Here is a 13682-nt window from a genome sequence, read left to right on the forward strand (position 1 = left end):
TGTTAGAAGGCACTAAGATATAAACAAGAATATCAACTTCATGCCTTATATGTGTACAGTCACCCCTCTGTTTAGGAATCAAAATGTTATCTAGCCAGTTCACCCACGCTGAAATGACTTTAGGCTGTATCTAAAATCCAGCTGCACTTTCAAAACATTCATTTCATTACCAAGAGTATGCAACGCTATATTCCCCTTGGTTTTTGAAAGTTTAAGGGAAATAATTTATATTTTATTATTCAAGATTCCTTTATTAAAATGAAAGCTGCTTCAAACAAAATTAAAACACAAATGATAAAGGAAAGCATAGAGTTATTTTAAAATAGAGATATGTGAAAAAGATATTTTATGTCAAAGGTTCTTAAAACTCACTTATGGAGAAATAAGAATTGCCAATAAAGTGATATTTCTTTTTCATCCATCAGACTGACAAAAATTTACAAGACCAACAAAGCCCACAGTAGTAATAATGGGCGGGAAGGAGTTTTCTAAAGCTGCTGTAAGCATAAACCAACACATGTCCCTAGGTAAGCAGCGAATACTCAAACTTTATTCCTGTTCTTAGTCTTTGGCCAGCAATTGCACTTTGAGAAATTTATCCCAAGGAGGTAACTGCCCAAGTCAATGACAACAGAAATGTATCACAGGATATTTGCTATAGCAATGTTTAGAATATTCTAAATCAAGAAGCACTCTAAATAGTTATTACTATTACATGTTAGTTACCCCATGTATTACCCCATGTACATTCAAAATGACTAAGCAGATATGGTGACCACACCTGAGGGAAGAATCCCATCTTGTCAAAATATTGCCAAGAATGTAAAACGATGGTACTGTTACAGGGCAGGGAGAGGGGCAGCCCAAATCCTGCAAACCTGCCTATTCTAAATAGGGTTCTGCCATCTGCCGCATTAACACAAAACATGATACTTTAATGGGAAGGAACTTTAATACAATTAGGAAACAATACAGGTAAGGCAAAGAATCTAGTTTCTAAATCAAGCACCCAAAGTTACCCGTCCCCTCGTGGGTAAAACTCCATCCAAATGGGATTGGCCCAGAGCAAGGCCCCAAAACCTGCCACAAGTCTAAAGCATCTTCCAGCGGGGACCCACAGAAAAGGGTCAGAAACAACCAGACAAGCCCAGAAGGAAAAGAGCAAAATCAAAATCAAGATAAAAGCTGCCATCGACACCTCCCCACGGGTCTCACCCACATCTGTGTCACCCAGTCCACGACCAAAAGGCAAGCGAAGTTTCTTCACGAGTCTCTAGGCTCCATGTGCCTCCTCCAGGTCTCCTTTTGGCTCCATCCTGCTTCCTTTCTCAGTCTCCTCTGCAGCTTCTTCTCTCCCTGCTCAGCTCCACCCTCCCTTGGGTGGGGCAGGGAACCTAGAACCTCTCCCTTTCCTGGGGACCACCCTGTTACAGTACTTCATCCATTTAAAAAAATGACTAAGTAGATATAGAGCGAGCGAAAAGTAGGTTATAGAGAGGTACTGTTTATATAAAAATGTTCATACCCAGGGATATAAATCTATGGAAATGTAGATAAAACATTTCTTTTCAAAAAATGCATGGAAGACTGCCCACCAAATGAACACGAATCCTAAAAGCATTCTATTGTAAGCACAGGAGCTTTGTTCTGTAACTTACATGAGAATCAGCATTTCCTACTGCAGTTTTTTTATTATATTTAATGAAGACAGGGAATGCACTATTTTATATGCTACACGGAATCTATTCTTCATTTCACACCCTGAAGCAGAGACCCCAAAGATGTGCCCTACAAAGCCCAGTTACCTAATAGAACCAGAACTAGAAAACAGCTCTCCTTATCTCCCCGGTAAGGATCCCTCTCTGCCCATATGCCGCTTCTTCCTCCTCTACCCCATCATGCAATTTCTAACTCTCTGCAACCACTGCAATGCAGAAAGTTCACACTGCGCCTCCTATTCTCTTACTTGGTGTCCCCACCAATTATGACAGATTATCATAAAAACTCATCACATTAAAATAATGGTTAACTATTTTGACAGTATCATAAGACAACAGCTTGAAATCCGCAATGAAAAAATAATACACTGCTTGGATTTAGGAGTTACCAGAAAACCTGTCAAACTAGTAGGCAACTATTTCATACAGTAAAAGAGAAACTGACTTTGAAAATTCCTCATGATTAAAAATACCTGCAAATAGAAAGAACATACACCACTAATGTAAACTCAATTTTTTTTTTCTGAAAAAAGAGGGGGTTATTTGAATAGGTCTTTGTGTATTAAGAATAGTACTATTTTAGAAGTACATGAAAGGAAAAAAAGATTCCACTACCCACGCATTAAAATTAACTCATTAATTGATGCCATTATTAACTCACTATTAAAATACCATGCATACATACATTTTTTTTAAAGATTTATTTATTTATACAAGAACTGGGGTACAGGTCAGAGGCTCGGGAGGATGAGAGAATTCACCAGAGACAGAGCAGGAGCAGAACAGGCAGATAGACCGAAGTACACTGTTGAGGGGAGCAGCGGGTGAGACAGGAGAGGTCTGCTGCACCATGTGGGTATCTCCCTGGCAGGCCGGGAATCAAACCCATGCTGCAGAGGCTGCAGACAGCTTCACAGCACCGCGCTCAACCCTCTGCGCTACGGGGGAGGGCCCATACATACCTTTTCTGAGGATCTTTTTGAAGTAAACCATGAAGCAAATTAATGAAATCTGAAGAAGCTTTAGGAAAAGAAGAATCTACACACAAATTTCCAAAAAGAAAAAAGTGGTAAGTGACTACATACCCAACATCAACATTTAAAGTAATAGTATTTTAAGTACATAAATTATTTTTAAGAGAACATTGAATCCATGAATAACAATGACAGCCTCCATTTAATGGGGAGGAGGGTGACAGGAGAGAGCACAAATATAAAAACATAAACCTAAAAACTAAGTTCTGACTAACCTCTAAATTTTCTCTTTATTGAATAACCTCAGCAAGGATCACCAGCCTGACACTTGTCTTTAATTATTAATTATATGTCATTTTCTGAGGCAGTCTGAACTTGACCAACTTTGCTTTATAACACACTGTTATTAGAAAACTTGTAGTTTCTCTTATTTTTGAAGATTTTTAACAGGGAAATAAAAAACAACACAATATTAAGCTACTATCCAATTCCCCTAATCTCCAAATGTTTTATCCCTTTAAGTTAGCTAGATACATGCAGTGGCCAATTCATCAGGTCTCTGAAGAGTAGTGGCCTCAAAGACAATCACAAAAGACATCACACAGCACCCCGGAGACAAAGAATTAAATCAGATGGTGCTACAGGCACTGTGGCCTTGGTCTGACGAAGACCCTATGAGATAATGAACCAGCAGTATCCTGAATGGACATTGAATCTTCATTTTCAGATTTCTCTTCCCTGCATAAAAATGTTAACTTACAGGAGAAAACACAGCAAAAAAAAGTAATCCAAATTCATCATTACAGGAAATAGGAACAAATGATTTCTGCAGAAACTGAGACAAAGTGATCAAAGAAGAAGAAAGTTTTTTGTTTTGTTTGGAAAAATATAGACTATTCTTAAAATGTCATGTTTTTCTTTCACCTAGGGTCCTTGAAATATTGAAAACATTGTATTTCTTCCACTGATTACTTCTGATTTTTTTCTTTCAAAAACACATTCTTTTTTTTATAAAATCCTATTTTCATTTGTGAGTCTTAAGATCACTCTTCTTGTGGCACACAACGAAATGCTTTACTATGTGCCTTCTTTTGCTTTTCTTCTCTTCCCTTAAAACTGTCAACACTGGATTGTTATATTATTCACAATTTGTGTGATTAAGGTCCAGTACTATAAAACACTATAACTAGTTCCTTAAACACTATAGCTAGTTCCTTAAACTTTAAAACTTACCAGGCTAGCACTCTCATTAAGACTAGGACTGAGCAATGCCGGATTTGGTCCTATTCAAATACTAAATAGAAATAGTTACATGGGACATGAGTACAAATTAAATGGTACACCATACCAAAAAAATAAACAAACATTTGAATTTGTTCAATTTTTAAACCAGACCTTTTGATACAGAAGCACAAAATAATTTGTGTTTTTAAATGAGGGCAACTACTAGTAGTGACTACTTTCTATATCGCTTTCTAAAAAAAATAAATGGCAAAGGGGATGCTAACATTTCTAAAAATGTCAGAGAGTACTCATAAAATATAAATTTGGGGGGGGTGTATGAATCAACACAAAATAGACTTTGGATTAAAAATGCACATTTAATGTAAAATATGAATTAATTGCATATATAATGATAAATCCTACCTTTGGGAATAGGTGGCAAAGGATCTTCATAAAAAATCTTTTGAATTAATTCTGAAACACTTTCTGAGAAAAATGGAGGTTTTCCTGAAATCACATAAAAGCTTGCAAAATTAAACAATGGTTTGCTATCACCAGTAATTCTAAACAAGTCTTACTACAATAGCTTGGGATTATACAACTTACAGGGGAAAAAATATATATAGAGAGAGCAATACCTACTGGTTTTCTGATATATACCAGGCACACTGTTTAAAATTTTTATTTAGCCCACCTATTTGTTTTCTCTATATACCACAGATGAGTGAAATCATACTGTTTCTCTTTTTCTGTCACTTTCTCACTTAGCATAGCACCCTCTAGGTCCTTCCTGTCGTTGCAAATGGCAGGTTTTCATCTATTATATTTATATATATATATAAAAATACAATACATATATATAATATGTATATATACACATATATAAATTTGTATCTCTCTGAGTAATAATCCTTTTTGTATATAGACAATATCTTCTTTATCTGTTCATCAATCATTGGGCACTTAGATTATTTCTGTCACTTGGCTATTATAAATAATACCATAATAAACATGGGGGTGCATATACCTCTTCAAATTAGTGGTTCTGTATTTTGTGGGTCAATATCCATAAATGGAGCAACTGGATTGCATGGAACTTCTATTATTTTTATTTTTACTTGGGAGCTACATGTTTGGGCCTCTATATGTACACATGTTCCATTCACCTTCCACCAGACCACCTGTGCCAATACCCCATCTACTTCCCTCTCCTGTTTAAATATTTCTATATTTCTGTAATTCAAGATTTATCATCCTAAAAAGTAGAGGTGCAGGGCCACTGGACATATCTGAATAACTCATAGTTGCAGGTACATTTACTAGAATTTGTACTCGTAAACATAGTTTTTAAATTGTGAGGGACATTTCAACATTCTGGATGACTGTCACGTGAAAAAGTTCCTAGGAGTCTGCATATGCCTAGCCACCAAGCAGCTCAGTCAAAATTGGTGTATAAATAAAAAATTTAGAAAAACTAACTTTTTTTACATCTTACAGGTAAAATCATTGCAAACTAAAGATTTAACTTCTGTGTGTGCCTGTGTCTGAGTGTAGTGCACACACACATGCAGCTCTAATTTTAAAGTGAAGCAGAAAGCAATCACCTGAAAACATTTCATAAAGCAGACAGCCCAAAGACCAGAGGTCACTGGTGACGGAGAAGTCAGTGCCCTTCACAATTTCTGGTGCTGTATATGTAAGAGACCCTGAAAATAAAGTATAAAGAGCAGCTTCATCAGGCATTTACACCATTCCCCACCACAAATTTACCTAAAAGAGACCTGGCGAGGGGGAGAAGACACGAGGAATACATGCACGTGACTACCACTTGTGCTTAATTCATATATCAAAATATTTTCTAATTTTTAGGTTCCATCTTGAAGAATATACAAGAATATAAACATTTCGGAAATCCACTTGAGTTAGAGGTATGGCACTGTTAAGTATATTCCTTAATGATGTAAATAGTCCAAAGAAAAAGAAACTATCAAACCGTGACTAGAATAGGTTAAGTTATGCAACACTGACAACCCCAAATTCCCACTGACTTCAAAACAAAGACTTATTGCTCAAACCACACATCAACCACGGGCCCCTGTGAGCTACGAGCCTCACAAATACTCAAAGAGTGACTGATGGAGGCCCCATCTCAGCACACAGTTCTTCAGGCGCCAAGGTAGTGCAAAGAACGTAGCAGATTGCACGCTGGCTCTTCAAGTACCCGCCTCAAGGTGGGGACATCCCCTCTGCTCCCACACCCCTAGCTTTGGCCAGGTGGACGATGCAATCCTACTGGGTATCCAGGAGGAGAACAGAAAACATTCAGCAAACAGCACTAGGTACACCACACAGACTTTTCACGAAGTTTACAGGGACAAACACCAAACCACAGCCAGGAAGTTCCTTTATTTGCTAAGAGAAACTGAAGCTTGAAGGGAATGCTAACATTTCTAAAAATGTCAGCTAAATTTTAGAATGTCCCCTAAGACACATCTCTGGCAGATGCAGAACATGCTTCAAAACCCAGGGTTCTCTTCTCTCCCCAGGGTAGACTCTTTCCACTCCACCTAAAAGCCTCAAATCTTCCAATGAGAATGTTCTTTCCATGAAGTGGGTAATCACCAATCTCTTGGAAAATAAAATTCCACTGAGGTAAAACTTTCAGCAAATTATATCTCCAGGGCCCTCTACAGCCAGATCAGCAGCCTCGTGCATTTTTAAAGTTCTCCTAGGAGACATTTTTGCCACGCTATCACATTTCATACACACATGCACTCATTCAACACACACATTTACCCACACTTTGCTAGATGCTAAGGAAACAAAGACAAGACCCCAGGATGCTGGGGGCATCTGTTCAACACTTAACAGATGCTATATTAATATTAGTTGAATATGACTGTTTGGGGCTTCCCTGGTGGTACAAGGGGCTAAGACACAACCTATGAAGCTATCTGCAGCCTCTGCAGCATGAGTTCAATCCCCCTGTCAGCCAGGGAGCTACCCACATGGCACAGCAGACCTCTCCTGACTCACTCGCTGCTCCCCTCGGCAGTGTACTTCAGTCAATCTACCTGTTCTGTTCCCCACTCTGTCTCTGGTGAATCCTCTCACCACCCTCCCCCCATGCCTCTGGCCTGTACCCCAGCTCCTTGTATGCATAAATAAATAAATCTTTAAAAAAGAAAAAAAAAAGAATATGACTGTTTGTCTCTCTTCATTGCTAGAAATGTAAATTCAGGGAGGCCAGGGATTTTTGCAAATTTGTTCACATCCATCCTTGAATAAGGCTAAATTTTTGTTGAATAGATAAATGCAGAATTAATAAATGTGTTAATGAATAAACAAATATAAAATCCCTCCAGAATCAAATGGGGAAAGGCAAACTAATAGGAACACATTACATGGTAAGTTAAATGATAGCTTTATATATGTGATATTATAAAGGCAATAGAAAAGAGGAACCAAAACTTCAGTATTCAGTCCTATAAACATCTGCCCACTAGGGGAGCAAAGTTTTACTCAAGACAAAGTAAAGCACAAGAGGAAGTGTATTCCAAGAAAAGGGCACAGTAAGAATCTAGCTCCCCAGTCTCCACTGTATTCAAAACAAAGAGGGAACCCCTGAACATCTTCTTTAATTGCACATTAGTTATTCAGTACCATCAAACAAATACCTGTTAAGCCACAGTGTCCCAGACACTGAGCTAAGTGCTGAGGACGCAGCAGAAAGTGAGACAAAACTCCCTTCTGACATTCTAATGAGTGGTCAGTGACATACAGGCTCAGGCTAAGACACAGGCTTTGTTAGAGTTTCCCATGCCTTACACAGTATTAGATCAACATGGAAAACTTTAGGTCATGAACAAAGTCATCCCTATACTAGTCATCACTATACTGATTATTCTTCAATACATTATTTGAGTGGCAAAGCAAAAGGTCAGCATTAGCTCAACATGCAACTTAGGCAGCCCCCAAGCAGAGTTATGATCTAGAAGCTCTCCACATACCTCTGACTCGACTTTTCATATCTTTTTTCAGTACATTTTCCCCACTGTCACCTGCTCCTTCTTCTGCTGCCACCAAAGCAAAGAACTCTTCCAAATTTTCACCTTCCACTTTTGCCAAGCAAAAATTACTGAACTTCAGTGTGCCAGGTCCCTCCAAGAGGATCTATAAAGATTAAAACATGTGCTCAGAAACAAATTTACTCTGTGCTTCCATCAGTACCTCTTACAGTCACACGAAAGAACTTCGTACATTTGCTTTCCTGCTTCATCACAACTGAGAAAATAAAATGCTTACAACCTTTTTAAAAAGCTAAAGAAAAATAACTGAGATCTTTATAATAGAATCACATATTAAATTGCCCATTCTTGGATATATGTAAATGGACACATCACATAACCGTGAGGAACTACAGGCTTTTTTAGGGAAAAATAAAGAATCATGTATACGGAACAGTTTATACTCGCTAGTCCTTAATGAGAGTTCAAAGATTTGAAAACCCACCTGTCTGAGGTATTCACAAGAGGAAGTAAAATGTAGAGTTAAAAACAGGGTTTGGAAGTTAGAGGTCTGAATTTAAGCTTAGGTATGCCACTTATTAGCAGCCTGACCCAAAGTAGTTACTTAAACTTTCTAACTCTGAGTCTGATCACCTATGAAATGAAAAAAAAAAAAAAAAATAGTCTTAACTCTTCAGATTTAAAGATTGTAGGGATTAACTAAGGTTATTCATGGAGAGGGCTTTCAATAGTGACTGGCAAGTGCTAGAGCTCCAGTTGGCTAATATAACTTGGGATTAGCAGATATCTGTTGAACCCATGCCAGGAACTAGTGTTCTATCCTTTTACCTATTTCCTCTTAGTCATATAGAGTCATTAAAAATATTTCTGAAAAAAAAAAAAAAACTTTCTGAGGTGTAGCCACAAATCAGGAGGCTTTTAAATGGTCTTTAAAGCAAATTAAAGTTTATCCTTAACTTCCTGTCACAAATCTAAGGATGTCAGTCCAACAGTGATTTTTAAGCTTTCCTGAGTACCAGAGTCCCCTGGAAGACTTGTTTTAAAAAAAAAAAAATACTACTATGGCCTACTCCCAGAGTTTGATCAAAAGGCCAGGGGTGGGGCCCAAGAACCTGCATCTCTAACAAGTCCCAGGTAATACTGATGCTGATCTGCCAGGGCTCAGCAATTGTTTTTAATTAATAAATATTTGAGACTTTGCAGACCATAAATTATTTGTCCTGACTATATAATTCGGCAACCACCAATAATACATAAACAATAGGGTGTGGCTATGTCCCAATAAGACTTTATTTATAGAAATAGCCATCCTGCCCAACCTTTACCAACCCCAGTTGTAGAGTAAGGGTTACATTCTAAATCAATCTGAATGTCAGAGATTACAAGTAGCTGAGTCTAGATCTCATTAAGCAATACCCACACAAGGGCAGCTTCTGCTCTAAATCCTACTCATTTCCTCTAGGCACAAGCTGAACGTGGTTTTTATATTTCTCAATGCTTGGGGAAGAAATCAAAAGAAGATTATTACTTGACATGTGCAAATCATATTAAATTCAAATTTCAGGGTCCATAATGAAACTGTATTGAGCAAAGCCACACCCATGTCTGTACCTCTTGTCTACAGCTGCATTCAGGGCTCCCAATCCCCACAGTGAAGTGGGTACAGACTTGAGGCAAGTATATGAATATGTCAAACAAAAACTTCTCTTCATTATGCAGTTTTTATGTAATTTTTTTTAAGTTTTGGTTATGTTCACATGCATGCCATTTCTAATGGCCCTCAGTAATAACATTTGACAAGGAAATATTGCACTTTTCAGCTCACCGTGTATGAATTACAAAGGAAAAGCAGCAATCAGACCAACAGTACATACAATCCCTAAATGCATATGCACATAGAGATTATAATAGATGCCCCTGAGTAAGGGCACATTGCCATAAAGGATCCTAGAAGCTTATCCTAAATATAATGTAATCCTCACAGTCCCCTTGAGCCATGTCTGTATCACAGAGAAGAAAACTAACACACACAGAGGAAGGAAAGGAACTGGTCCAAGGTCACACAGTTTCTAAACATCAGCATTGACTGTGGCTCAGAAACTTAGCTCACTTCATGGTCCTACTACACTGAAGGACATTTATAGTTCTATCAAAAAAAAAAAATCTTATCCACAATATCAGGAATCATATTTAAGGAGCCAAAAGTGCCATTATCAAACTAAAATAATGAGCTTAAATTGTATACTATCATTAAAGAGCAAAGGGTGCTATTTCATAGATCTATTGAGTTTATCATTCACAATAAACTTAAGCAGCAATCATTACTCAAAGAACTCCGAAAGGGGAGACTACACATTCTAAAAGCTGCTTCAATAGGCAGCTAAATAGGTAGCTAAAATGGAGTACTATGTTTCCTTTTATTAAAAAAAAAAAAGTTAATTTAAACTTTCAAGATATTCCATATCATAATTTTATCTAAAAACAAAAATTTTGAGAAAACATTATAAATGAAGATACAGTCAGTTAGGAAATCAAAACTTCCATGAATTACCTTCCCAGGAGAAATGTCACAAAAGAGAATACCAAGTTGATGAAGATGATGTAAACCAGTAATCAGGTCAATCCCAAATTCTCTCACAACATCTTCTGGGAGGTTTTCATCTTGGGCAATAACTGTTTTTAAGGAACCACCTGCAAGTTGATAAAAATCACCCATTTTAACCCAGTAACATTACACAGTGCATCCAGGAGACTCCATGCCAAGAAACACCAAGCACTAAAAACAGATCAAATCAGTATGGCTGGACAGCCTCATGGGGAAAATGTGCATGAATGAACACAGTGGTCCAAGAACCTGAACAAAAATCCATGCCAAGCTCCAGAGTCAGCTCCCAGAGAATGAATTGTAAGTAAATAAGCAAGCGGGGTGAAAGAGAGACTCACTCTGGTGCTAAGAAATGCTCACTTCAGATCCCTCAGGGAATGAACAGATGCAAAAGTCAGTGGCAAACACAAACCTAAACTGCATTTAAACTGCGATGGAGCTTCCATATGATCCAGCAATTCCACTCCTGGGTATTTACCCAAAGGACACAGAAACATTAATTCAAAAGGGCACCTGCACCCCTGTGTTTATAGCAGCACTATTCACAATAGGTAAGCTATGAAAACAACCCAAATGCCCAAAAATAGATGACTGGATCAAAAAGATGTGGCGCATATACACAATTGAATATTACTCAGCAATCAAAAAAGATAAACTCATGCAATTTGCAGCAACATGGATGGAGCTGGAAGGGATCATGCTCAGCAAAATAAGCCAGAAAGGAAAAGAAAAATACCGATGGTCTCGCTCATAGCAGGAATTTAGAAAACCTAAATAAGGGACCAGGAAAAAGACTAATTATAATAAAGTAAAAATCTAAATCAACAAGCAACTATAAAACAGAGACACACTTGGGGTGGGGGGGAGAGAAGGGAATAGGATCAAAACAAGCGTGGTGGGAATTGTATGGAGACTATAACCAAGGTGAAAATGCATACATTGTGCAAAAAATGAAAAATAATGTAAAAAAAAACATAAAAAAATAAAGAATTGTTAAAAGAAAAAAATTAATATTATAGAAGTATAAAAAATTTAAAAAATAAACTGCATTATGCCAAGTACAGTCAGGTGTATTCCTATGCAAAGCCAGGTCATATCTGCAAAGCAATGCCTGGCAGCATTAACTCTCCTGAACAGTTAGAAAATCACTAACCCCTAGATGTACACACTGATGAAATAAGGCAGACATATTGTAAATTCCATTTCTGTACCTTTCCAAGATCCAGTGATAATCTAACTTTTTTTTAAGTCTCAAGATTACAAGAGGAGACAAAAAAAGCAACTCTTAGCTGGCATCTGAAAGTTCAATCAGAACCACTGTGAGGAAGGTAAGAAGTAAGTAATTTTTGGGGGTTTTACTTATTTTGCTTTGTGGGTGAAGAACCACATCAAACATGGGCCTAACTTGGAGTTGCCTTAGCACATAGCTCAGGGGTCAGAAGCAACTAAAGCAAAAATACAGGAAAGTCCCCGACCACCTCAACAGTATGTAAGTCTATGGAATTAATTAAACCACAGTACTACACTGCTTCAGAAATAAGCTTTGATTCCAAATAACCTCCTTCATTACTCAGTTTTATAAGCTCTAAGTGCAAATTAGTATGGATAAAGCTAATCAGCAATACCTCTTAATATTTAATGATTTTTTTATTATTATTCAATGCATAAACAGAAATATACTAAGAGTGGTACTTGTTACATTTTTTTCCCTATTTAACTTTTAAGACACTAAAACTCAAAGCCCAGATAACATCTATATATTCAGTCATACTTCTCCCTCTAAGAAGTGAGAGCATTTTATCAAGTCAGAGATATAACATGTTATCTCTAATTATTGCTACATGTTGGTTCATCTTTGTCATTTCTGCATTGTTTTTATAAAGAGAAGCACCCTTTTCATAAAAATAGGTGATCACTTTAGGAACTAATTAGCTAAAAGTTACTTTGACCTAAAATACTTTGTTTTATTGAATAGGAACACTCCCTTGATAAATTCATCACTAAAAAATATTTTTAAGTTTTTGTGTAGGTGATTTAGCAGTATTTTATACCAAAGTTTATCTTAAATTGAATTGTACATGTCTTCCCCTTATCAAACATCTTTGCTCTTTAGAGTTCCTTAATAGCCATCAAACAGCAGATTTTAGTTAATGTGATCAGTAGTATCAATATTACTTACCTTCGTAATAGAAGGAAAAAGGAGAATAACAAAAATTACACCAGATGTTTTCTCAAGCCACATAAGGTAATGACATGCCCAGCTCTACTTAGGTGCCCTTACCTGTGCAGAGTTCCACTACCAACCAGAGATGATTGCTGGTTTCATACCACTCATGAAAAGTTACAATATTCTTGTGATTAATTTCGTGGGTGAGGCGGACCTAGAAGAACACACAGCATTCACACTAAAAAAAAAGAACGGTCTTAAAACCCTTGCATCAATTAAGAAATACCTAAATACACAATGGAGAATGGGTAAGAATATGATGGGATTTATTTGGTGGAATTCTACACAGGCATTAAAAATGAGGCTATGAAGACAGGTTACATTTTTGAAAATGCTAATTTAATGTACTTATGTTAAAGGTGAAAAAATGCACAATTTCCTATATTTGTGTAAATAGTGTAAATACAACATTTTGAAAGATAAATTCAGAAGGTATATCAAAATAAGTGCCGTAATTATTGTAACTGTTTTTCTTAATTTCTTTTATTTTTCTCCCTTTTTCTACTTTCTATACTAAGTATATACTATTTTTATAATCAAGAAAAATTAATTTTAAAGGAAAAATACCCCTAAGTAAAAAGAACCTAAATGCTCAATAATGCAATAAAAAATAGGTTGTCTATCACAAATTAAGCCCCTAATAAAATGTTTAATTTTATAGCATGGAAAAATGCTATTTATTAAATAAATAAGGCAAGAAGCAAAATTATATAATACCATGACCAGGAAAGAAAAACTCAGAGCAAAAAGGCTAGAAGCAAACAAACCAAATTGGAACTGTCACATTTTTGTCAAGTGACATTTTTCTACATGGTCTCAAATTTCTATAGTGACCATGTACTCATTTTATAAATTTTTAAAACTCTCAAAAGAGGACCTCCCTGGTGGCTCAGGTGGTTGAGCGCC

General features: G+C 36.8%; 1 protein-coding gene across 4 annotated transcripts in view; it reads right to left on the reverse strand.

The window, feature by feature from the left end:
* ULK4 (unc-51 like kinase 4) overlaps positions 1 to 13682 on the reverse strand; it is a 378716-nt gene that overhangs the window by 358130 nt on the left and 6904 nt on the right. For all 4 annotated transcript variants that reach the window (XM_037526793.2, XM_054693291.1, XM_037526797.2 and 1 more), the window contains exons 3-8: positions 12831 to 12930; positions 10496 to 10635; positions 7927 to 8089; positions 5521 to 5622; positions 4340 to 4423; positions 2681 to 2756 (exon numbers count right to left, since the gene is read on the reverse strand). In XM_037526793.2, the coding sequence (XP_037382690.1) occupies positions 2681 to 2756; positions 4340 to 4423; positions 5521 to 5622; positions 7927 to 8089; positions 10496 to 10635; positions 12831 to 12930 (665 nt within the window). The remainder of the gene's footprint in view (positions 1 to 2680; positions 2757 to 4339; positions 4424 to 5520; positions 5623 to 7926; positions 8090 to 10495; positions 10636 to 12830; positions 12931 to 13682) is intronic.

Source organism: Talpa occidentalis, unplaced genomic scaffold, assembly GCF_014898055.3.
Source record: "Talpa occidentalis isolate TD23 unplaced genomic scaffold, MPIMG_talOcc4v2.1 talOcc4.10, whole genome shotgun sequence".
Lineage (NCBI taxonomy): Eukaryota > Metazoa > Chordata > Mammalia > Eulipotyphla > Talpidae > Talpa > Talpa occidentalis.